This window comes from Seriola dumerili, unplaced genomic scaffold, assembly GCF_002260705.1.
Source record: "Seriola dumerili isolate Sdu_G_001 unplaced genomic scaffold, Sdu_1.0 BDQW01000723.1, whole genome shotgun sequence".
NCBI lineage: Eukaryota > Metazoa > Chordata > Actinopteri > Carangiformes > Carangidae > Seriola > Seriola dumerili.
The window spans coordinates 116,477-141,319 of NW_019174978.1; the positions used below are offsets into that span (position 1 = coordinate 116,477).

The 24,843-nt window shown below is 42.8% G+C and overlaps 1 protein-coding gene across 1 annotated transcript; it reads right to left on the reverse strand.

Annotated features, from left to right (window-relative positions):
- Nucleotides 1-1,090: 1,090 nt before the first annotated feature.
- LOC111236825 (pleckstrin homology domain-containing family G member 4B-like) lies at nt 1,091-24,210 on the reverse strand. Its single transcript, XM_022765688.1, has 25 exons — nt 24,160-24,210; nt 19,211-19,408; nt 17,519-18,074; nt 16,835-17,434; nt 13,090-13,293; nt 12,743-12,866; nt 11,900-11,993; nt 11,245-11,331; nt 10,858-10,974; nt 10,432-10,530; nt 10,018-10,160; nt 9,759-9,897; nt 9,522-9,644; nt 9,253-9,417; nt 8,183-9,057; nt 7,705-7,954; nt 7,236-7,325; nt 6,213-6,437; nt 5,804-5,974; nt 5,533-5,710; nt 5,280-5,396; nt 4,598-4,876; nt 3,597-3,835; nt 2,286-2,356; nt 1,091-1,178 (listed from the first exon to the last, which is right to left on the reverse strand). Exons 1-24 carry the CDS (start codon nt 24,208-24,210, stop codon nt 2,312-2,314), a joined length of 5,169 nt encoding a protein of 1,722 aa, XP_022621409.1. The 3' UTR covers nt 1,091-1,178; nt 2,286-2,311.
- Between the last annotated feature and the right edge of the window lie 633 nt (nt 24,211-24,843).

The window sequence follows — 24,843 nt, forward strand, 5'->3', positions numbered from 1 at the left end:
TTAGTTAGATTTGCTACTATAGAATTCATTTATACTTGATTTTTATGTTTCTCACAGATGGAGATGTTGGCACTTTGTGTGTTGGGGCTTGAGGTCTTCCTCTCTGCAATCCTCTGCTTCTGGTTCTCTAAAGAGAAACGCGCCAAGTCGCCATGATGAATTTGAGAAGAAATTTAAGAATTTTATGCTTTAAATGAAATGTTTGTATGTAGAGGAGGTCATAAATTCATGCTTAAATGAAGTAAAACCACCGCACCAGCAAACGTCTTTTTTTTCTTCTGTACATCATGTGTGGCTTTCGGTTCTGTCTCAATTGCCTATGTTGGAGCTGAAACCCCTGCTGAACAGCCCGGGCTGTGGTCTGTGTCTGATGTTTGACTCAGACTGATAACACAAGAGTTGTGGTCAAAAAATGTCAGCTTCTCTCCTGTGAAGGAAACCCCAGTCCTCATCCCCCTCAACCTCTGCGTCTCTTCGTGTAACGGCAGTAGTGGGCCTCGACGTGCAGCTCCTCCTCTCTCTCTGCATGGTTCTGCGAGTGTGTGGTTTTACACTCAAGCTTTGTTTATCTATGGAAATATCTGCTACTTTTTTGTGCTTTTGAGTGTACTCACACTTTAAGCACGGTTCACGAACAGAAGTACTTACTGAACTGTGAAGTAGTTGTGTTTTACGGTCTTGCCTTTTGTTTGCAAGTAATGCAGACATTAGCCACTGGCGGAAATACTTAATTTCATGTTCAACCATACAGTGGCAAAGACGCAAATACGACAATATGTTTTAAACATTTTAATCATCTGTACAAACTTGTCATAACACAGGACTGGCAACAAAAGAAATATGACGGTATAACATCGTCTGTATGGATCTGCCTGCTATCTTTTTTTTTTTGTTTGTTTTGTAAAATACATAATAAAAAAAACTCATCTACAATATAAACACTGATTCATTACTAGTTCATTAAAACAAATGTACAGGCCGCTGACGTACCATCATGACTGTGTGTATTATGTGTCAATTTCCAATTTACAGTATCATCGTGAAATGTCATATAATAGTTGAGCTTCATCCATTAAAGTCTCAGTGCTCTGAAGCCGGACTCCTCTTATTTTCATTGCCTCGTCCTGATAAACAAACTGCTGCGGCATCAAGTAGCATTCAGTCCGAGGCCTTCACAGCTATGAAGAAAGGAGGAGAAAAAAAAAGGTTTTTAGAAAAATAAATTTCAACACATTATGCACTCAAAATATTTTGACTTTAGTCAGTAAGAATGTCACATTCAAGTGAAGGTCCATTTTAAACACATTTTTAGGATGTAAAATGGCATTACACAACACCTATTTTTAAAAGATTATATATTCTATCAAACAGGGTTACCCTGAATTCCTAAATATTTCAGCAATGACTGGGCATCAGTGTTTCTTACAAGATAAAGAAACGGCATTACTATCTTAGCTTAGTTAAGCAGCTGTTTAAGATAATAACTCGAAAATTCAGTGAAGCACTTACTTCAGAAATATTTCTAGCTAAACTTTCATGAAAACATACAGTATAAAGGAGCAAGCATTTAAAGCACTGACCTGAAGGTGGGTTATAATGAAGATGTTACAGTGAAATAGTGTTTTATTGCCATTTAGGTCCTTCAACACTGAAGTTCTTACTTATTCCATATGCTTTCAATTTGCTTAAATGTAACTACAGATGAGACCTTTCACTCTATATTTTCCACCATCCGATTTAATACTGTTATTTGCACTATAATATTTTGTGCATTTAATGTTTAAACATATTGTGATCATGCATTTGCATCTGTCTGAAATTCATTTTTTGCCCATTCGATACAATAAAGGTTGAATTTGAACATTACAAACAAATAAAAAGAAGTTTTTTAAAAACACAAAACTCGACAGAAAAAATCTTTCAACCCAAACTGCATTCCAAAACCACAAAACGAACATGCATGTTTAAACAGACATTAAACTCTTAAGAACATGTTATATTTTGTGACACACATTTCACCCACATGTCAAAACGGATGCACAGAGGGAAATGAGAGGAGGAGAAAACCCACGGGAAAACACGAAGAAAGAGCCAGAAGTTCACAAATCAAACCGCCCGTCAAGACGAGAGCCCTCCGAGGACACACGGCCATGCAGCATACAGCACAGGCACCAAAGCACATTTTCACACAGATTAGTATTCAGAGGTGGCACCTCACACTTGTTAATGAGGTTTGGGAAGGAAACAACACATATGTCCACTCTGGTGGCACCAGACTTACTTACTGAGCTAAAAACCCCCCAGCTCTGAGTCAGACCACAGTAGAGAGGCCTACTGCTACATGAGAGGTCTTGCTCTGGCAAAAACAAAACAGCAAAAAGGTTGTGAGTCAAACTATTCTCTGCCACTTGAGTCAGAAATCCATTTTATATATATTATAATATACCAGATCGTTTAAATGATTAGTTCCCCTGCGCTAGTCCTGGTGTCAGGCTTCATCAGGAGGTAAGAGACTCTAAAACTTTTCAAACCACAAGATATCCTCTGCTGTCTGTCCACGGTAAACAGTTTTACACAGATTTTTAAGATTGGTCATCATAGTCAAATTGGGGATATAATCAGTCTTTCAAATCACATAAAATGTTCCTGGCTTCTTGAGACAAAAGACTTTTTTAACTGTTTTTTTGAAATGCAGGCAAAAGGAAAAAAACGACATCCAGAGAGCAGGAGCAGTTTAGAAAGATATGATCATATAAGCTTAGATTTTATTTATTTATCTATTTATTTATTTATATTTCAGCATCAGTGTCTTTTTCACACCTTAAAAAAGTAACATGACAGCATTTCGTTTTGCTTCCAAGGCACCCAGATATACCAACTATCCAAACAGAATAAACAAGTGTGAGGAACATAAATATTCAAAAATATATATGTTTATGCAAAATATACAATATGTCCCAAACTTAAATTCTCTTGATTCTGTATGAGTGGGAATTGGTGCACGACTTACTGCAGTACTGAATTGAATTGAACTGGATTGAAAAGTATTGAATTACTGAATTACTGCAATTAACTGGCAACTGATTTGAGTATAGTACATTTTGGGTTTAATTTTCCATACTATTAGACAGGCTTAAGGGGACTCACAGAATCAATAGGAAAGATTATAGTATATTATTAGTATAATTTTGATCTATTTATAAAAAGCCAGATATGAAAATATCACAGGGAGCAATGAAGAGGTACAAAGATAAGTATAATACTCCCAGTAGATTACATGTCTTTCAATATAAAATTAGACAATAATGAAACTATCATCAAAAGAAAAGCACTCCATGTGGTTAACTGTCCTAGACACAATTACACACCTGACCCACGATCAATGGAATAGCACAAGTAGAAAAATACAAGCAGAATACTAAAATAAAGGAATTCAGAGAGAGACACAAAATATAAATCAGTGTCACCACAGCTGTGCTTTATCTAATAACTCACAACATATCGAACCCTAAGCCTCATAAAACAACGTCACCAGTCGAACAATATCAGCTCATTTCAGTATGACAAGATAATAAAGAAGATAGTCAAACACTCACTGCTGTGATGAACTTGGTGCCCTGTGGTTGGAGGTCTTCATCTTTCTGGAATATGGAAGGAGACGCTATGGAGGAGGGAGGCGTGGAGGGGCAGAGGAAAGAGGAGGGCTCGTCGTCGTTGTTATTGTTGTTGTAGGAGTCCATAACAATGCTGGGGTGCCCGGGTATGGTGAGGGTACTGAGCCCTGTTACACTGTCACTGGAGGTGCACTGGGAGGACGTCTCTGAGCTCTCAGTGACTGTGACACGAAAGAGACAAAGACACATTGATACTATACTACTGGATCAAGCAAAACAGAAGTACATGAAGAGCTCCATTAGGTTGGCAGCTACCATGTTTGTCAAGGCTTTTATGGATTCTTAAAGCTCTAATGTGGATTTAAAATGTTTGGACTTTAGCGACCCCTAGTGGTAGCAGCAAAAAAAGACAGCAATTCCGTCTACTTAAAAAAAAAAATGCTACACATAAGACTAACTATATATTTTTTATTTCCTTGTTGTATTTTTTTTTTAATTAAATTAATGCTGTTTTTATCTTAGTACATATTTTTTAGAATGAAGGGCTCCTCTACTTAATAGTGTTTAACTTTACTTCTTTTATCTTCTTTTTATTGTCTAAAGGGTCTTCTTCAATTGATAAATGCCAAATTATTATATAAATATATATATTTTTAATTGTTTAAACTGTTATTTCGTTTACCCAAATTTGAATTTCCCCACACATCCCCAAAAGTAGTTTTCTGCTGTAAGATGATGCTGATTCCAGCAGTTTACATTAAATCATATTCTTGTGTAACACTGACAGCTCAGAAAATACTTTCAGCAATAAAAAGTGAGGAGAAAAATATGGAGAAAGCATAAATGAGCTGCAGATTACATACCCCCCATGAAAAAAAAAAAATCAAATATTTTTTTCACCCAGAATTTTTCTTTATCTAATGTTCACCTGTTTTTAATTATCAAAATAAACATACGTTATCCATCTGTAAATAGCCACTCACTCATGGAGGGCTGGCTCCCTGTGTCCTGCTCCAGCTCATCCTCCTCTATGCAGTCATAGGGCCACTGGGCAAAGGAGGGAACAGTGGTCATTGGGTATGGATGTGTGTGAGGGTGAGAGGCCGAGGAGCACAGGTGGAGATTGAGGGAGCCCAGCAGGGAGGAGGACGACTGGCTGCTGGAGGAGGAGGTGCTGCTGTTAGAGATGGTGGAGTGAGGTCTCTTGAACGACGAGCAGTGTTCAAAGGAGGGCACGGCGATGGAAGCTCTCGTTCTAGACTCTGCCAGTAGAGAGAAACGAAGTCAGCTGTGAGATGGCGTGAGGGAGAAAAAGTGACAGGAAATTCCTGTGGTTTTTAATGGTGATAATGAGAGGGTGATCTTTTTTTTTTCTTTTTTTTTTTTTACAGCATCTCTGATAAACCACAAAAGAGTGACAATGTAAACTATTTCACTGTGGTTCTAATGACACTTAAAATTCAGTATGGCTTAGATTACATCTGAGGTGTTTACTTAAAAAAAAGCTCAAAACATGACTGGCATGTAAAACACCTGTAGGGCCAGAACCACGTTTTTGTGGTTTCAGCAAAGAAATAATCTGTGTCACTGCATGATTATGAGGTAAATGATAGAGAAAGACAGCTGGAGGGAATTAAAACACATACTTGTACAAGAACAGCTCACCTGACCCCTTCATTATATAGTCAATGGCTCTGTCACTGATAGCTGCATCACTAGGCTTGATGTCCATGAAAGGTTTGCTTCCAATCCCCATGGAAACCATCTCCTGCATGCGCAACTCTGGAGTACAAAAAGTACATCTTTCTTTATTGACAAAATATGTATGTTACCTGGACAGAACATTTCACTTTATTTGTATAGAACTGCACAGGAAATGGCTTGTGTCAAACTGCATAATCTGACGGGGAACACACACCTCTGTTTCTGAGCGCCTGCCTCCACAGGATCTTGCCAATAATTGCGGTCCACACAGCCTTGACCTCTGCAGAGCTGGCCTGAAGTATAAACGTGTCCTGCGACTTCCTCCGACGGAACCAGATCTCAAAACGCAGGCCGCTGTCACCAACATTTTCAGTCATACCTATCTCTGCTGTCTAAACAGAAAAGAACAAAAAGAAAAAAAACATTACATTTACTGTCATTATACAAACAGTGTAAAAATGGCTCCTCAAACAATAAATTCTTACTTTGAAGGACTGTTTGTAGATGTAAATGTCATATCCTCCCTCTATCTTCTTAGTCTTGCTGAAGAGGATGAGGTCTTCAAACAAGAAGACATGGCGGAGGTATTTCCTGCGTCCACACCAGACTATGAACTCATCCTGGCAGCGGAGTTGACCCTGTTCTTTTAGGTTCACCTGGAGAGGAAACACGACCGGTCACATGCGTCAGAGAGAACAATACAATTCCTGATGGGGATCTAACCTCACTCTACTGTATACACAACAAGATGACCTCAAACGCCAAAATAGTTTTAATGGCCTCTGTCTTGCCAGATTGTCATGTTATAATGTTAGGTGTTACTTGGCTTTTATGCTGACACCCAAATAATCCTCATAGCAGCACATGGCTCTCTGCTCATGAATTACTACTTACATCACAGCCCCGAATAGCATCCATAGCCAGCAGGTCGTTGCCGTGGCGAAGCTGAAACTTGACCAACTCCTCTGCGGTGCGTAGGTCACTCAGCTCCTGCTCCTGGGACTGGCTGCACTCCTTAATCAGGTCTTTCAGCAACAGGGCATATTTACTCATCCTCTGAATGGGCTTCAGCAGGTAGGACGCCAGGTCCATCTTGTCCCCGAGCTCCACCTGCTTATCCTGGAGAGACACAGTGAGGATTACTATTGTGGTGTTATTGCTTTTCTACAAACTAACACACTCTTTTGAATGTGGGGCTACTTTCGTAAATGTCAAAAGTAGTGGGTTCTGTGTGTATACTGTTGAGTTAAAGCCTCATTTTAGAGCCTGACCAAAACAAAACTTTTTAGGCCGACATCGATATTGCTATTAAAGAGTTTTTAAAAATCCAATAATGCGAGAAAACAAACAAACATTTCATATAAGTACGCCTTAAACTTGGTTATTAAAGAATTGTGAGAAAGACATGAACTGAGTGGCATATTTTACAGTTGAAAACCTTTTCAGTACCCTTAGGTGAAAAAGCTATGTAACAGCAAAATTGCTAAGAAATGACCTCAAATATCTCTGTTCTTTAAACAAAAGACAGGAGTTATGATCTCTGCCACCTCCTCCATGACAACTGAGCAGCTTTATCTGCTAAACAAGGCCAGGAGATGTGGTTGAAAGCTTAAGAAACAACAAGTAAGTTGGATATACATCTATATTTACATATACTGTATATATATATATATATACACATATATACACATTTGGAATAAGCTTAAACTGTCAATATTAGCCATGTCAAGGTATTGGTCGGGCTCTAATGTGTGTATTGTTTACGATCCCTTTAGTGTTGAATGATCAAGATGTCGTGGATTATTCCTTTATGATATGAACCATTTTTGGGGCTGCAACTCTGCAAAATGTCATTTTGAACACAGTCATGATGCGTTAAGTGAGGACTGTAACCAGAGCCAGAGTTTTCAGACGTACCTTAAAGAATTCATTCCCATGGCTGCAGAGCAGAGTGTCCGACTGGGGCTTATTCTTGCTGTACAGAGCATACATTCCAAACTGATCCTCCTGCACACAAGATTAACAAGTTACAACACTGACTACAGTAAAAAGCATGCTGACATTTCAGTATGCCATGAATGATTGAGCTCCTAAGAGACTGTAAATATAATTGTATGGGTTCTGCCATCAGTTACACTCATTATGATGCTGACAAGTGACTTAAATACACGGGTGTACACAACTATAATCGAGCAGTGTGATAGTGAAACCGTGGCACTACACTGGAAACACAGCATCAAGTTGTTTTAGGAAAGTCACTAACTATACGTAAACACATTATTACAGTGACTGTTGATGACAGCCACCAGACCTGACTGCTATTTTTAAGCTGTCAGTGCGTTGCCTCAGGGCACACTGTGACTGACTGACTGACTGACTGACTCACGTGTCTCAGAAAACAGCTGCTGATGGAGAGCGGGGAGTGGGCGCAGGACTCCAGCTCCTTCAGGAAGTACTGACTGTGGAAGTCCCACAGTTTCTCCACATTCCCGAAAATGATGCTGCGCTTCCCCCGCAGGTCCTGGGGCAAATCCAGGCGCTCCATCTCGGGGAAATAGTGCTCAATGATGTAGCTGAGAGACCGCACATACTCCCTCTCTGTGGAGATCATCTCATCCATGATGTGCTGCACTTTACTGGTGAACAGAAACACATAACAGGGTATAAGACTAAATATATTCTTGATGATATTTAAAGTACATTGGTATAACTATTAATATTAAAGCAAACAGCATAGGGTGAATCAAGAAAACATTAGTGACAATTTTGACGATCAGGGGACGTACACATTGTGTTTGTTCTTTTACTACACAAATGAAGTAATGTCCCAGTTTGTGTTAAGTATCAGAGGTTCTCCTCCTCACCTGCTCTGTTTCTTGCCGTCTCCATCGCTGCGTCTGTTATGAGTCCTGGAGGGCGTGGACATGCTGCGGCTCCGTCCTAACGCAGGGCTCATCACATCAGGCCTCTGCAGCTTCTTCTCTGCGGACACATTATTCGCCACCTCCAAACCCTTGATGTACACCCCCGTATAGCCGTGAATGTGGCTGACGTCTGAATGACCACTGTCCCTTGGCGTCAGCTCGTAGCTCATGGTCTTCTTCATGATCTTCTTCATCGGCTGCTTGCGGAGGCGGGCGGCCCCGGTGTAGACGGGCTCCGAGTGGCAGGAGATGGTCGAGTCGATGGTGCAGTCGCTGTCCGTGTCGTCAAACATGGACGGACTCTGCCTCAGTTTGCTGTCGCAGTCGGGCGGGAAGTTGAAGTGTGAGGAGGAGGAGATTGAACTGGAGGGGCTTTTGGAGAAAGGCCCAGCAGAATGAGGCTTGTTATCCTCAAAAGTCAACGGTGTCATCGCTCCAGGTAAAAGCACACAACCATTAGCTCCATGCTGTTCTGTTGTGGCGATCGGACTCTCTGCAGCAGTCTTTAAAGAAGGCGCCGCATCAGCAGCTGTGGAGCTCCGTGCTGTCGTCAAGGCTCGGGCCAAAGTCTCTTCCAGCTGCTGTTTGGTCTGCTGACATTTGTGCCACACTGTGTTCCACTGCTGCAGCTGCTGAGGACTCTCCAGGGAGAGCACCATGTCATTGAGGGTGCTGAAGTTGTCCATGGAGAACTTGGACGCCTCGGTGTAGTAATCCTGCAGGATCTGAACCACTGATGGTGAAAGCCTGACACCTGTACTGTCCAGGCTGAGTTGATGGAAATAATCCTGACAGTGATCTATCCACTGGTTCGCCTATAGAGATTTGAAAGAGTGATAGTAATATAGTAGTATATCAATATAGTATAGTCAAATACAAGTAAAGCCGATTAAAAGATCAGAATCCAGCTTTTAGGCAAGCACTCTCGCATTAAAGATTATTCTGAATCCTAAAATACAACTGTAACATAACTTTGGTCAGAACACTGACACGATTTCTTTGATACTTACCGAGTCATAGAACTCATGCAGGTTGGTTAGGATGTCTAGCTGGGCCTTCCTTTGCTCCGCTCTGCTTAGGATGGATCCCAGATGCTGCTTAAAGTCGAGGAGAGCCGAGCCCGGAAGAGACTCCGGAGACTCTTTCACGAGCTGTAGGCCGTGCCTCTGTTGGTGCTGTCAGGATAAGGGCGAGATCAATTTACCACTAGACGTAAAAACTAATTTACAAGGAATAGGTTTAAAAATTGTTGTGGAAAACATATTATGGCACTATTTACCACAGATTCCTCCAGAAACTGGCCCAAGCTCTCTCTCATCTCCTTAATTTTGGCAACAGAGAGAGTGAGCGATTCCAAAGGTGCGAGTTGCTTCTCTCCCTCGACACTGAACCAGAGTTTGATCTGAAAAGAGAGAGGAGTTTTCATGGATTTGTTATCCACTTCTGCGCTGAGAGCAGAGAAAATCTGCAGCACAGATGACTGTATGTGGAGAGAAAAATAAAGTTCGGGGATCACCTGTTGTGTTTGCTCCTCAAACCTGCGCACCTCCAGCAGGCTCTCTAACTGTTTCTGAGACTTGTTGGACAGGATCACGAGCTTATGAACCTCTTCATCTACTTGGTTGTACAGTGCATTCAACACGTCTACAGCATCTCTGAATGAACAAAAAGAAAACATGGCCACACAGGTTATGAGAAGTTGTTTTTTTTTTTTTCATCATCACAGGCACTGCTCATTATGACGGTTGAGAGTCCATCCCCTCTTCCTGCAGTACCTGTAGTTTTCATTCTCACAGGCCTCTTCCTTCCTGATGCGGGCGAGGACAGTTCCTCCCTCGAGACGCAGTTTATTCAGACGGGTGTCATCTAGCACACACTTCATGAGATGCCTCTGCTGTTCCATCACCTCAGACACTTCCTGAATCAAAGAAATGATATGACATTAATACATTATCACGGTGGATCTAAACACAAATGTGACAAGAAACAACTTTCTTCAACTTTTTTTTCTTTTTTTTTTTTTAAACTCAAAACAAAATCCTGTCAAGGTTATTGATCTCCACTGCACAAAGATCAAGGAAGTTAACCATAAAACAAAGTCAGTTGTTTATTCCAGCAGGGAGCTATTGTGTGTCAGTAGAAAACACATATATGAGAAGGCCAGACTGGCCGCAAGGGCTTGGTCTGACCTTTGACGTCTTCAGGTTGCCGCTGTTGCTCAGTGTGCTGATAGACTCCTGCAGGGAGGAGATGGCTGCGCTACAACTGCTGGCAAATGGTTCAATTTTCTGTGAAAGAAAGACAGAGAAAAAGAGATTGCAGATTCTTAAAATCTGCAAGTAGAGAACTGTCCCCTGCCAGAAATAGAGGGGGCTGAGTCAAGAAAAGTCATATTTCCATATCTGAAACTGATCATGTTTCAACTGGCCCAGAGAAGCCATTTCTTGCAACTATACATATCCTTGGCAAAAATAGCAATTAGTATAATTTTCTCTTTTCGCTTATAAACAACAAGCATCTAACAGTAAACTGAAATCCCCACCCTTGTCAAGCCTTTAAGTAAGTTTACAAATACAGTATGTGGGCTACCGTCCACCCACCTCCATCACACCCACCTGTCTGAAGTGGATCCAGTGGTTGTGGTCGTAGTGGAAGGTGCCCTCCAAGTCTCGTGTGAGCTGGGTTTGGTCGATGTGTTTCAGCAGGGCCTTCAGAGACGACAGCGTCTCAGTCTGTTGCACGAAAAACAAACACAGACACACACACACTCAGGTCTCAGTCACAGTGTGTTCCTGTCCTCCTTCAAAGCGACTGTATCTACCCAACGGCCAATCCCTGCCCCCCTCTAATCTCTGTCATCATGGCCCATAGAGATGATATTAAACAGGGATTCATCAAATGTTCTTGCTTATCAGATCTACTTGGATCAAGCATCCAACAACACACATACATCTTGATTTGAGATACGTGTCATCCATCTGATAATAAAAGTCTTTCTTTACCTGCACATTGATGTCTCGCTCAGGTTTAGCTGCTGCCTCCTTGTCCACCAGGAAGAGAACTGAGTAAAGTGCATTTGGTACCAAAGCCTGAAAAACATGCAGATGCCATTTTTATAGTCTCTTAAAATTAAGAAAATAAAAATTACAAGACGTGTATATTTCCGAGAAGAACAGCTAAATACTGTGAAATAGGCATTTAAAGTGACTTGTGCATGTGTTGTGGTTTACAGAACTATCAGCCTTACATCAGAGAGCAACTCATCATCATAACATGATGATATGTCTCTGGCGAGTCGGCTGCAGCCAACCCACTCCCAGTGTGTGGTTAAAAACAGACAAGTAAGCACAGGCTTCTCCACAAGAGCCCTGAGGCCAGCCTTTTTCAGAAAAATGTCTTGGAAATGGAGTCACTACAAATTTAAGGTGTGCCCTTTAAAAAAAACAAACAAAAAAAAAAACACCAAAAAAAAAAAAAACACACTGTGTCGGTGACTGATGGGCAGAACAATAGGGAATGTGTAAGGAATTCCATAGTGTTGTAACTCAGAGAAAGAGAGTATCAGTATTACAGCTCAGAGGACAACAGATTCAGCAGGGCCTGAAAACTCTTTGGGCGTGTTGGAGGGTAATTACATATTTTCCACTGCGGGCTCACCTGCAGTTCAGACAGCGATGCCAACAGAGCTGGAACAGGCTGCTGCTTCCTGCTGTCTATTACAACAGTCAGACCTTGATGACGCCTTTCGTTCCTGAAACCAAAGTATTAAAGTTAGTGCACTGCCTTTGTCAAACAGCTAACTGTGTGCAATACTATATTCTGACAGCTAAGTAAATTTGCTTCTGCCTGGTAAATGAGGAAAGCCTGACCACAGGAGTATATGGCTGAGACATTTATTTTGTGCAGCCTTGGTGAGTGTAGGTTTTATATTGCTTTACAAAAGCTAAGCATGGACATATATCTAGCAATGCCTGTTAGAAAGATCCTGTAAAACTGACAACTGATGATTTTTCATTCTCAAGTTTACTGACAATACTTTTTTCATTTAAATAGACTTTACTTAAAAGTACCCCTATTTAGCATTCATGAGCAGTACATGAGCATTAGTATCAATATAAAACAACAAAATAATACAATAAATGGTTTATAACAAACTATAATGTAGTTGTAACTATTTATTAAATTAAAACAGGGCTGTAATAATATAATATATATGTCTTCATAAATTTGCTGGCAAATACTGTGCACTAATTAAGACTTTGTAATGTCCTTACATCTGGTTACAACTATATGATAGTGTGTTATAAACCATTTCTTCTATGTTTGTATATGCCTATAAATGACATAAAGGAGAACTTTAGATTTAGATGCTTATCTGCTTATCTGTATTCATAAATTCTGAATGGGTCAGTCGTCACCTCGGGGGCAAAGGAAAGGTGTGAAAGTTACTGGAGTTATTCTGAACACAGACAAAATAAAAGCTAAGTATGTGGGACTTACCGCAGTGTGGAGTAGTAGTAGCCCAGTAAACAGGTGAGGTCATTGACTGTGCAACTCTCACCTGCCCACACCTGAGCTCTTGTGCACACCTGCAGAACTGCCCTCCCACTGCGATCTCTGTTTCCTGGAAGAGAGCAGGCCAGCAGGGGGTCAGCACTCAACACTCACAGGTGTCGACTACCACCAAGAATGAGAGCGTCTAAGCTTTACAGGCTTATGTCACTGTAGTAGACATACAAGACCATGCAATTCTGCAGCTCTAATATGAATGTGATACCTATTAAAAAAGCTGATGGGTGGAAATGAAAGCATCAACCCCCCCCTCCCCTCCCCCTCCTCTTCCCTACCTGGCAAGATCACAGCACCCGATGCCAGCAGCTCTTGATCGACCTCTGACGCCAGTTTGGGGAGGGCTGGGTTACTGTCATATGAAGAGCTTGACACTGACGCCGGCCTGATAGCGGCCCCATTGGCAGCTTTAGGACTGTGCGACTCTTCCCCGCTATGCCTGCGCTGCCCGCTCTCACCGCTGATGCCGTCGTCACGCTGTCCTGTGGAGAAGATTAGAGACGGTGAGCACAAATGGGACGGACTGTCTAAGTGATATTTACTGAGCAACTACAGAACAAAAATACAGTCCAATCAGTAGAAATTAGAAGTCTCCTTTCACCTCAGTGCTTTCTCACCTCACCGTAAAAACCTCATGAAACAAGTTTTTTTTCTAGTGGTAACATAGGTGTGCTGTAGTAGTGAGTTGACTCTGACTCATCGTGGAGAGCAGGTGTTTAGTCAGCCTGAGTCATGGGTAACTCTGGGGTTATTAGACTCTCAGATGCTCACCTCCTCCTCTTCAGCCCTCCATACCTCAAGGCTCTGTTTATAGGAATGCTGCTCCTGACATTCCCAAGTGGTACCACGGTTTTTTAAGACTTGATCCTATTCCTGAGGCAGCGAAACAACATTCAAATCTTCACACAGCATCTGTATATTCTCTGCTGGATACTTCACTATGCCTTGGCTATACAGTAGAGCTGCAGCAATTCATCATTAGTTGACCAATAGAACAGTAACTGGCAAGAAATTTGGTAATCGATTAATCATTTTTCAAGCTAAAAAAAAGTCATGATTCTCTGGTTCAAACATGTCAAATGTGAGTTTTCGATAAACTGAATATTTTGGGGTTTTGGACTGTTGATCAGGCAAAGCAAGAAATCTAAATGCATCTCTTTGGAAATTACAATTTGCAATAAAAATATATAATAAAAATAACTGTTGATTTGTATTTGAGACTGGCAATGAAAGCAGCTCTGACAGCAGCATGGTATACACCTAGCTCTGGTGTGGTTCATGTTTATAGGGCCAGAGTATAGCGGCAAAATCTGCTCAATCCACACACTCATTAGCTTTTTTTTTTTTTTTGTTGGGTTTTCTTTTGTTTGGCCAAGATAACATCGGTGCAAAAACTCACACTTGACTTACTCATTTATTGGTAATTTTAACTAATTTGTTTTAAAATATATTCATTTAATCATTGACTATACTAGTCTTGTCACAGTCTAAGAGCCGGGTTTAGGCAAAAGTTGGCACTCATATTTTACCACGCCAATAAAAAAAATACCATCCAAAAATAGAGCGGAAAGCACAGGCATAAACAAGGCTCTTCCATTTTTGGAAGCGCCTTGTCATCAGAGTATTAACAGGCCTTAAACTTAACATAAAACCTTGATCGGCTGTTGTTCAACCAACTCTGCCAAAGTATCTGTGTCTGATGGGACACCTGTTGTGTGTTTTCTTTTTAAACAGTTTGAGGCCTCTTTGCATTGTCCTGCCCCGTTCTGTGACAGTAAACCCACCCAGCTCAGCCTCTATTGTCTTCAAACAGTCAGTGCATTTCCTGTGCGACTGTGTGGCCGGGCCTGTGTTTGCTGCATGTTTCCTAAATTGCTTTGTTGTCAGAGGAAGTGACAAAAGTAGAGTAAAGCCTCCTGAGTATTGTCCTGCGCGAAAGTCTGTATTTTTGTGTACTCCACTGGATGCATTTTAAAGCCGCCAAAGGGGGTTAAACCTGCACTGGTTGCTGCTTTGACTTTACTGATCATGTAAATAAAAGGTGACGTGTTTTGATACTACAGAGTTTGCTGGCTCACATCATGAGTAATTCAACACTTGTTCAACACTTATTTTTTCAGAGCGGTGTGAGTCAGTGCAAGTTAGGTCTCGTGTTTCTGGAGTGAATGGACTCTCCAAAGACACAGCCGCAGTTTGAAAGGCTTTTCTCCCCCCGTGGATCCCCAGTGGCTGATTGGTTCACAAAGGAAACTTTTGTAAATGAGGCAACCCATCTGAGATCAGCGCAGCCCCCAGCCCCAATAACACTGTGGGGTCATCTCATTGTGGGATGCTGGGGTTCCTGTGGTTAGTTTACAGGGTTTACAGGATCTTTTGTTGCCTTTGAAATGTCGCTGTGGGAAACCTGCTTTGCAACAGCTGAAATACAATCCCCTCTGAGGTAATCTCAGCAACAGTGATGTGATTTAACTACTGTATTTTTGCTGAGTGGTTAAGTGTCCTCTTTAATGCATTTAAATAAGCAAATATATGATTTATTTCTTAAGAAATCAGGCCACACAGCTTAAACCTGGACAGTACCGGCTGCGGTCTGGCACTATCCAGGGTAAATAAATTCAATCAGTTTTCACCTCACATTTCAATTCACGGAAGAGGCTGTATTTTCTAAAAACAGCACGATTCCCAATATGGTATTCCCTCCATTGCCGCTTTCCTGAGCTACCCAGGATGAACCGACACAAAACAAAACAAAACACACCGACAGTGGTAAAGAAAACACAGGGTTGCGACTGAAGTTCTGTTTCCAGGGTAGGGCTGTACCTGTCTCCTGAACATGCCAAAAAACACACAGTGTGGGCTTTGAAAAGCGATCTGTCACCGATGACAGCCTTAATGCTTCAGAGATATGAGCTCAGATATCAGCTCAGACTTCAGCTCCAACCACCTAATGAACTGTTGTAACCAGTCCTGCTGCAGGGTACGATGACACATCCTGATGAGAAACCACCATTATCGAACTATTAAGAGCGAAACTGGGTTTTCACACCCTCAGGTCATATTATTTGATAAGATAAATGAGCTGTGGACTGATGATTCAGCCCTTGTTGGAAAATGCCACGCTTGTAAACACTGAGGTTTAATGTTGTGTAACAGAACATGTTAGTAGAGCAAAAATCGCTTTGTGTAAAGACGTCTTTTTGATGCTAAAATTGTCTTCTCATATCCCATTCAGATTTTTAAGTAAGCAACAAGAGTATGGGAAACATATTACGATTAACGGACGAGGTTGCTGTTATTCTATGTTTCTATTATCGTCCAAACAATGTCAGTCCATCTGTCACTACTTTCAACTCCCTTACCCTGTCTCTGGCACTCAGGAGCATTTGTTCTATTGATGATGGACATCTTTAAAAATGAAAATGAAATTTAAACAGCTGGGCACTGTTAGCAAATATTACTGAAACAGGGCAAACCAGTTCATTTAACAGGGACTATTTTCAGCTGTGGATTAATACACATTTTGATGTTGACGTTTTGTCTAGTGAGCATTCATGACAGAAGCACAGTGTATATGGGGTTAATTTTTCAGTTCTATGGCACAGAGGAATAAGCCATATCAGGCTTTGGCTTCACAGGAAAAAACTTATTATGATCAGTTCATTTTTGTTTTGCTGTTTTCAAAAGGATTTCTGACAATAACAAAAAAGACTTCTGCTTAAAGCAACAGTAGCAATACACCACTGTACCGCAGAACTGAACGTACAGTGGCCACACCAAAGGTATTATCAACAAACGTACTCAAAGGTACTATGCAAAATGGCTCCTTACAGGTATTTTCAATATTGTATTAAATGATATACATATTGTATAACAGGATTATTGAGTTAATATACTTGAGTAAGTTTTAGTGCCTGTAAAGCAAATAGACAAAAGTATTTGCCCGTAATATGATGAGATGATGTAAAACATAACTTCAGTGTGATTTCTGGACAAAGGGTTGAACATCAACGGAGCATCACGCACCTGACTCCTCTTTGCTGCTTCTCCTCTCAGAACCAGGAAAAGCTGCCTCGACTTCCAGCTTCCCAAAACGAAGAGCGTAGCCATTCATCAGCTTTTTGGGTGAGATGCTAGCCGAGCCTCCAGAGGAGGACCGTTCCCGGTGGCCTTTAACCTGGCCTGCCTTGTTAGTCCTCTCCAGTGACTTTGAACGTCTCTCTGCACGTCTCTCTGCGCTCCGTAACCCCCTCTGTAAGTAAAGCAAAGGTGTGCTGGGCCTGGAGTCGTCACTACTGAGCCAGCCCCGGCTACCCAACCTTCGAGATAAGTGTTCTCTGGGGGAGGTCCGGGTGTCGGGGCTGCCGCCCGCTGTCAATGTTCTCTCTCTCAGGCCGGCACTGTGCTCCGAGCTTTCCTCCAAGATGGACTCGGAGCTGGACCCAAGGCTCATGGGGTTCTGCAAGGCCTCCATGTAAGATTTTCTGAAAAGTCTCCTGCTCTCAAAGGCTACAGAGTCCCTCGGGATGCGACGTCGAGGGCCTGGGTTACTGAGGTCTGTAGTAAAAGACAGCATCTTGGACCCCGACCCTCTTTCTCTCCCACCACTGTCCTCGCCCCCCTGTCCTACCCCACACTCTTCAGTGGGTCTTTCAATCTTAATGATGGGTGTAGCGGTATCCGCTGCACTGATGCTGCGTCTCTCACCACCGGGGTCCGTGCGGTTTCTGCTCGGCGAGGTGGGCTCAGAGAAGATGGAGTCGGCCCCCTGAGAGTGCAGGGACTCTCTGGAGCTGCGGTGGCTGTCCAGAGTCCCGGTGGATCCGCTGGTGCTGCAGGTGCTGAGTTGGCCGCGGAAGCCGCCTCTGCTGCAGCGCGCTTGCATGATGGCGTCCGACGTGCTGCTGACAAACAGAGGGTTGACCACGTTCATCCACGGCGTCCTGTACACGGAGGTACCAGTGGTGAGCAGACAGTTCTGTAGCGGGTGCAGGTTCCGGTCGCGTGTTACATTCTGCAAGAACTCAGCTGTGAAGACGCTGCCATACATGCTCTCTGCGATGGGGATTTCTGCAATGGCCTGCCCACTGGCCGACAAACATTTTATCACTAGCTTGGCAGTCTTGCGGCCTAGAGGGACTATCTGTAGATAGAAGTCTCCTTGCTTTAGTCGGACTTTGTGCAGAGGGGCGAGCTGCAGGACGACTTTCTCGTGGATGCAGAGAGGCCACCCCTCATGATAGAACAACAAGCCTCTGAACCTCACCTGAGAGAAAACAGAGAAGTCAGTCAGTACCCACTCCCATAAAACATTATCATCATCCCTTTGTGTCATGGCTCAGCTGTGGTGCGTCTTGCATCATTTCAACAGACATCTGCAAAGCTGTGTTCAAACACATGTTTAACTTTAATGGAGAGGCGAGATGTTTTCATGGGATGCACTGACTGGATGAATCACTGTCAGTGATCATTCGACTAGAGAGGAGAGCCTGTCTGATCAGGCCCAGGTTTCGCAGCAACCACAACACAAATCTTCACTGTGACAGCATAAAAAAAAAAAAAAAAAAAAAAAAAAACAGACTCTAAGAGGGAGCAAAGGCAGGGAGCAAAGGCATGGAGCTCAAGGGTTGACTTTTTCATCTCTTATGAATGTCAAGGCAAAGACTGAGGATGTGATCTTCCTCTGAAGCCTCTCATATTGCCTGCAATACAAAGACTCTCCTGCACAGTAGGCTGTTCTCAGGGGCTAGGCTTAGGTGAAACTATTGCTCTATGGCTATCGTCACAGTGTAATCACCAGAGAGATGAATACAGAGGAATAAAGTTTCAGTGCTTTGGTCATAGAGCCCTAACCCACAGCAATCAAAGCTTTTGAGAGAGAATATTGAGTTTCACTTTGGACACAAGAGTCCATGGCAGCCTCTCAAACAGACCACAGTTTCCCTCTGTTTCCCTCTTCAGAGAAGGATGGCTGCTTTTCAGCTTGTTTTCAGAACAATAATCAACTCTGTCTCAGTCTGGTGCTCCCCCTTCCCACTCAGCAGAGATATTAACACTCAGCAGCACTGTTCTCACATTCTTTTTTCACAAACATTTTCTCTTATCACTCCAGTCGATCCTCTCTCAAGATGAGTATTATTCCACGTTTGAGGTGGTTGAGGAAAGCACATGAGTTAGCTTGTCCTGACACTGTGAACCATGTTTTGGTGCTGCGTTTATTGTATTTTCTCTTCCTCATCTTCATCTGAGTCCAACAGTGCTGCAGGAAATCACTAATGTTAGTAGCAAGTAAATCTCTGACTGTGATGCACCCCAAGAGGAATTCAGAAACAAATCACAGTAAACATTCTTGGCTCCCTCGATTTAACCTCAGGTGCCCCCTCGATGATATCAGATACTCACACAGGTTTCTTGTTGGATGATCTGCAGAATCCTCTTGGCAGGGAGCAAGAAGTCGATGAGGCAGCGGAGGCCGTCTCCGCGGTACTGCCTCTCCACCACGCTGAAGAGCTGCCACAGGACGGTGGCAGCGGTGGCAGTGAAGGGGCGGTACAGGGCCGACAAGGTGCTCTGGATACAGTTGTCCAAAGACTCAGCGTCCTGAGGAAAAAAACTAAACTATTTAGGATGGACATATTTAATCGTGTCAAGCTCGTGCTATAAATAACGTGGACCCAGGCTGTGAGCGGGTCAACCCGAGAGTGATTTTTCCTCCTCAGCTTGTTTCATTTGAGGGTTTCAGATGTTTGAAGCAGTAAAATAATCCAGCATTTCATGACACAAAGAGCAAAAATGAGAGAAAAGCGTTTACTTTCAATCATCTTGTGACCACTAAGACTTTTCTCAGTAGCACCTTGGGGAGTCCCAGCCCCCAGGTTAATAACCAGGTTACACTTCCTACACAAATAACTAGAAAAATCACAAGGCATCTGCTTACTGTACATAAATTCAACTACATCATCATGCAGTTGCATATGCACGTGATTTACAGTGAATGATCCTGCTCAGCCAAAACAGTCGGGAAGTTTAAACATGACAGGAAACATTACATGTCAGCCATGATGGTCTTTCCATGAGAGAGAGGGGAAACACCTGGTAGGAGTGACGTCACCGCCAGCGGACACAAACAGACAAACTGGAAAGTCCAGAATGGACTCCAGTTCTGGCAGGGCCGGTGCAACGCTACCCTCTAATAACAACCATGTCATCGTTGATTTTTATCTGACCCCTTCATGCCCTGGACGACCAAAGCGGTCCCCAAGCAGAGCAGAGGATACGTCCGACACCGTTAGTTACAACTTGTCCACGAGTGAGACGGGACGTTTGGGATTACGGCAGTCCTGGATGAGGTTGACCTGTCCTTGTAGTTATGTTCGCAGTTCAGGCCGTGACCTTCCTCTCAGCGGTGATAACCAAGGCCAAACATCCCTCCGCTATCTGTCCTCCCCGAATGGAACACAACAGTGGAATGGAGACATCTGCCTCCAATGATAACCACACAGATAGATGGCGATGCCGGGAAAAGTCCCACACTATGTCAACCGTGTACCGTATTGAAGAACGCAGGGGTTGAGGATGTAGCTCCTCACAGCTAACTTTCACTTGAATGTCTGTGCTGCATTTACATGACAATGAAAGTGTGTTTAAAAAAAAAAAAAAAAAAAACGACACGCAGAAATCAAGAGATGGCCTGTGCTCGGGGGGGAATTCAGCCTGTCAGAGAGCCCATGTTTCACCCTTTGTAGGATCTGTCCTGTTGATCTAAGCAGCTCAGCACCATCAATTAGAGGCGAGTGAGTACAGTTCAGTGCATTGGTACACATGCCACCACTCTACTACAAGGCGCTCATTGTGTACTCCGCCTCTCAAAGTGGTATGTGCTGTACAGTGTTGGTGCCCTGAAACAAAACGCCCACCTCCATTAGCAGTCAGCCTGCTTTTAGTGAGACAAAAATGTCTCTGGGCATTAGTCACTGTTGCACCCGGGAGGAGAAGAATAACATGGTGTTTTATTGGAGGAAAGCTAACAATGGGAGGAAAGCCCTCACTACATAGTTAGGACAGACCAGCAAGTTTCTCTTCAGCTTCCCAAGGCAGAAAAAAAAAAAACAGTGGCAGTGTTTTTGAAGAACAATTATTCAACGTAGCAGATACTCGATGATAAATAAAACTGCTTTTCAACCAGAAGTCCATGTAATCCGATGCGACAATATGAACACGAAAACTGCATTTATCTAAACAATAGCTGCATAACACAGCGTTTACATTGAGAGCTGTGGCAAATAAACATTACATCATCACCCCGGAGATGATATATTACATAAGGGACAATAGATACAGCTCTCCCATTGTCAGGAAGGCATTTAAAGCTTTTCAAAAAGTGTCACCTGGCTAGTGGGAGACATATCTGCATGTCTCAGCAGAGTGACTGAGCTAAGCCGCCAGAGCTGAGCTTCCCATCCGCTCTGAGCCACAGAGGAATGCAGTGTGTATGGTTGTGTATGTCTAGCCTCAGACCCTCAGCCAGGACAGGAGTAGGAGTGGGAAGTCCCACCCTATCTGATGCCAGGTCTTTGTGAGCGGCTGCCTGTGTGATGGAGGACTGAGGTGGTAATTAATGGCTTCAAGCTCCAGGTGGGACACTTCTGTCTGTGCCGCTGGTAAACCAGCTGTTCCAAGAGGTGCACAGGGCAAGTAAGTAGGCTAAATGATGGGGAGTGGGAGGTGGGGAGGGGAGGGGGGGGGTGTTTGTCTCTCAGTTTACCTTTTCAACTGAGAAGATGGATTGTGGTAAAGTTTGAGTTAAGAGCAAATCTTTCAGTGTAGAGAGAAAGAGAGATCAAACATGGGAAAATGTTGTGTTAGTTGGTGATTCTAAAAGTACAGCAACTTCTAAAGCATGTGTCAGAGAGCCAAGTGGAAAAATGAGAAGAAAAAAAAATCAGAGTTGGGGGGGGAGAAAAAGAGAAGGGGCTTCATCACAGAGAAAGAAAGAGTGAGAGACACACAGAGACAGAAAGCGAGTGAACGCGAGGTGGTCACTGACACATTTAGTGGGTCGAGGACACAAAAGGCGCTGCCTACCAGGCCTCCAGTGGAGCATGAAGCCACCAGGGGAGTGTAACAGGAGAGCCCTGGAGCCCCCATACAGGCTGCTCACTAACCAACCTGCTAACAGCCTCAAAGGCAGCGGGGCTGACAAAGGCCACAGGTTGCTCAGACCTGCCCCGCTGCCAGGTGCCAGGACACCAACAAAGGGGCCTAGTGAGACCTCACTATTGAGCCTGCAGTTTCATTCAGCTTTTGATCTGCACCAGCAGAAATCCTATCTTATGAGAGGAGGAGAGGCAAGGACTGGGATATGAAGTCAGACCAAAGATACGCACACTGTACTGATAAAACTCCCAATAAATTTAAGGACAACCACGATCCTCATTTCTTATAGAAAGAGAGAGATGACTATGGTTACATGACAAAAATCCCTGTTAAATCAAAACATAGCTCTGTTAAATTAATTACAATATGTATCAAAATGAATTTTACTTGGACCCACACACACACACACACACACACACACACACACACAAAAACACACTCTTTGTCTGTGTATAGACACTAGAGAGCACACGCTTCAACAGCACAATGTTAGAATGGCATTGTAAAAAGACACCTTAGTAAATGTTATAATGTTATCTCAGCAGATAAACTTTAACCCTGAGAGGCCCACACTGATTGTGTGACACAGCCAGGGCTGCTGGGTGACAGCCAGATCAACAATAATGGAAGTCTGGAGGTGATAAACTGGCCCACCCACTTGTGTACGGCAAAACTTACTATTTTTACTTCTCCTGTGATTTACATTTACATTCCTATGACCCGACTGAAATGTAAGAATTAAGAGAAATATTTCTGCTAATCAATTATATTTTTTAAATCACATTTATGGTTAATGTATTATTTTTTTCAAGCTGGGTCATAAAAAGGATACAAGCAAAATGACAGAGCAGTAGTAGAAGAACTTTCTGTTTTTTATTTATTTTTATTTTTTGTATATGAGCAGAGGTAACTATACTGCGTCCTCATGGAATAGTGGGGATATTTTTTATTTTTTATTTACAAATTCCCACGTTAGTTATCAGAAAGATGTGATTTATGTATTAGCAGGCAACTAATGACTTTGTCCTTCAGGATGTAAACAACACTGACAGGATATTGTTCCTGAGCAGCCCTAACAGGCTTCACAGCGCTCATAGGGAGACATACTGTATACAACACACATTCACATGTTTGATTAGGCCTTTGCATAAAAGAAATCCCAACAAGGAGGTAAAAGGTGCATGGCGATCCTTCAGCCAATCAGAGCAGTGACGAGCAGTGACAGCAGAGACAAAGGAGACTAACAAAGTCTGTTGATACCTCTGCAGGGTAAATATAGAATGGATGCATACCAAAACAAGTGGGAGGATGATAAAGAAGCCTCACATATCAGAAAGGATACAAACTTGTGTACTTCACTGACCCCAGAAATGATAAACAGCCGGTAAGTCAAATCTTATTTTCATTCCTTTTTTTTTTGAACCCCCTGATACAACTATTGCTGATGATGGTACAGAGCTAAAAAAATATGTCTCTATCACGATCTCCAATGAAATAAAACTATGATTTACAATACAGACTATTTATGAGTACTAATCTGTAATTTCAGTATTTAGCTCCTGTTTAAGAGTGCACACTTTGTCACTGTAGAGCGTCAATATATTTAGCTGTAATTGACATTCAGTAGGTGGAGAACACATTGAGGAGCAACAAATGAACAATTACACTGTCATTGCCATTAATAGAATGATCTATCTACCTGACAACAGCATTTTGCTAAAAATATAAACATTTACACACTGCGACGTATCATGTGCCCTTAATGGAAAAAATTTAGACAATAACACCATGGCATACGTGGAACTAAATGAAAATGAAGGGATTCGTGTATATGTTGAGCAATAACATAATCCTAGATCAGGGTACCCGCTGTGCTCCCTCCCCCCTCACTTTATGCATGTGTAAAAAGCTGCCTGCTGTTTTGGCTGCAGAGCAACAAGTCAAAATATCAGCTGTCTACAAGCTGAGGCATCGAAAACACCCATCCTCTGAATGTGCACAATAACACACACACACACACGACACTGTTGCTGAAGGTTCCCAAGAAGCCAGGTTTACAACCAACACAGAAGAAAGAGGGAAAACACAACACACTGAGCATAATCACACAAGAAAGAAGCACAAAACAGAAACTTCCAAAAAGTCCCAGTAAAACTATAATGATGAGAAATTCAAAACCTATTTCAAGCTCGTACCTTAATACTCAGGTAGTTGTCACAACTCCGGGACTTTGCTCTGGAGTGCATTTTGCCCAGTGACAGCATTGAGACACCCGAAAAAAATCCCAAACCTCAGTAAATAAATAAGTGTCATCAACTCCAAGCGCTAGAATCCAGTGTATTATCCTCTCTGTAAGTGCTGGAAGTCATTGCTGGGGTATCAACAGGTCCATTTCTCTCCCCTCTCTGCGTCTCTCTTTCTCTCTCTCTCTCTCTCCGTCTGCTGTGGTGTTGGCAGCTGGAGCAGACTAAACTCCTGTCGGAGCGTGAGAGAGGCAGTGTGTGCTGGCTTCCCCCGTCACTCATCCTCCCTCCCTCCAACATAACCTCCCCCGCCCTGCTGCTGCTCTGCTACTGAAGCCTCTTCCAGCTGGATAACTGTGTACTGCTGCAGCTTCAGGCTCATCATTCAGAAAAAAAAAAAAAAAAAAAAAAAAAAAAAAAAAAAAGCACACTACCTGACCTGCACACCACCACCGCTGTGAACCCCAACACTCCACCCAGCAGGGGTCGGACTCTGACTAAGTCCTCTCTGCCCCCCCTGACCCTTTGCACCCCTACCTCCACCGGCAGCTCCCCTCCACCCCTCCTGCCACAATGGTCTGTCTTTGTCCTGGCAATACAAATGGACTAGGGTTTCAGCTTATTCTGCTGCTTTTC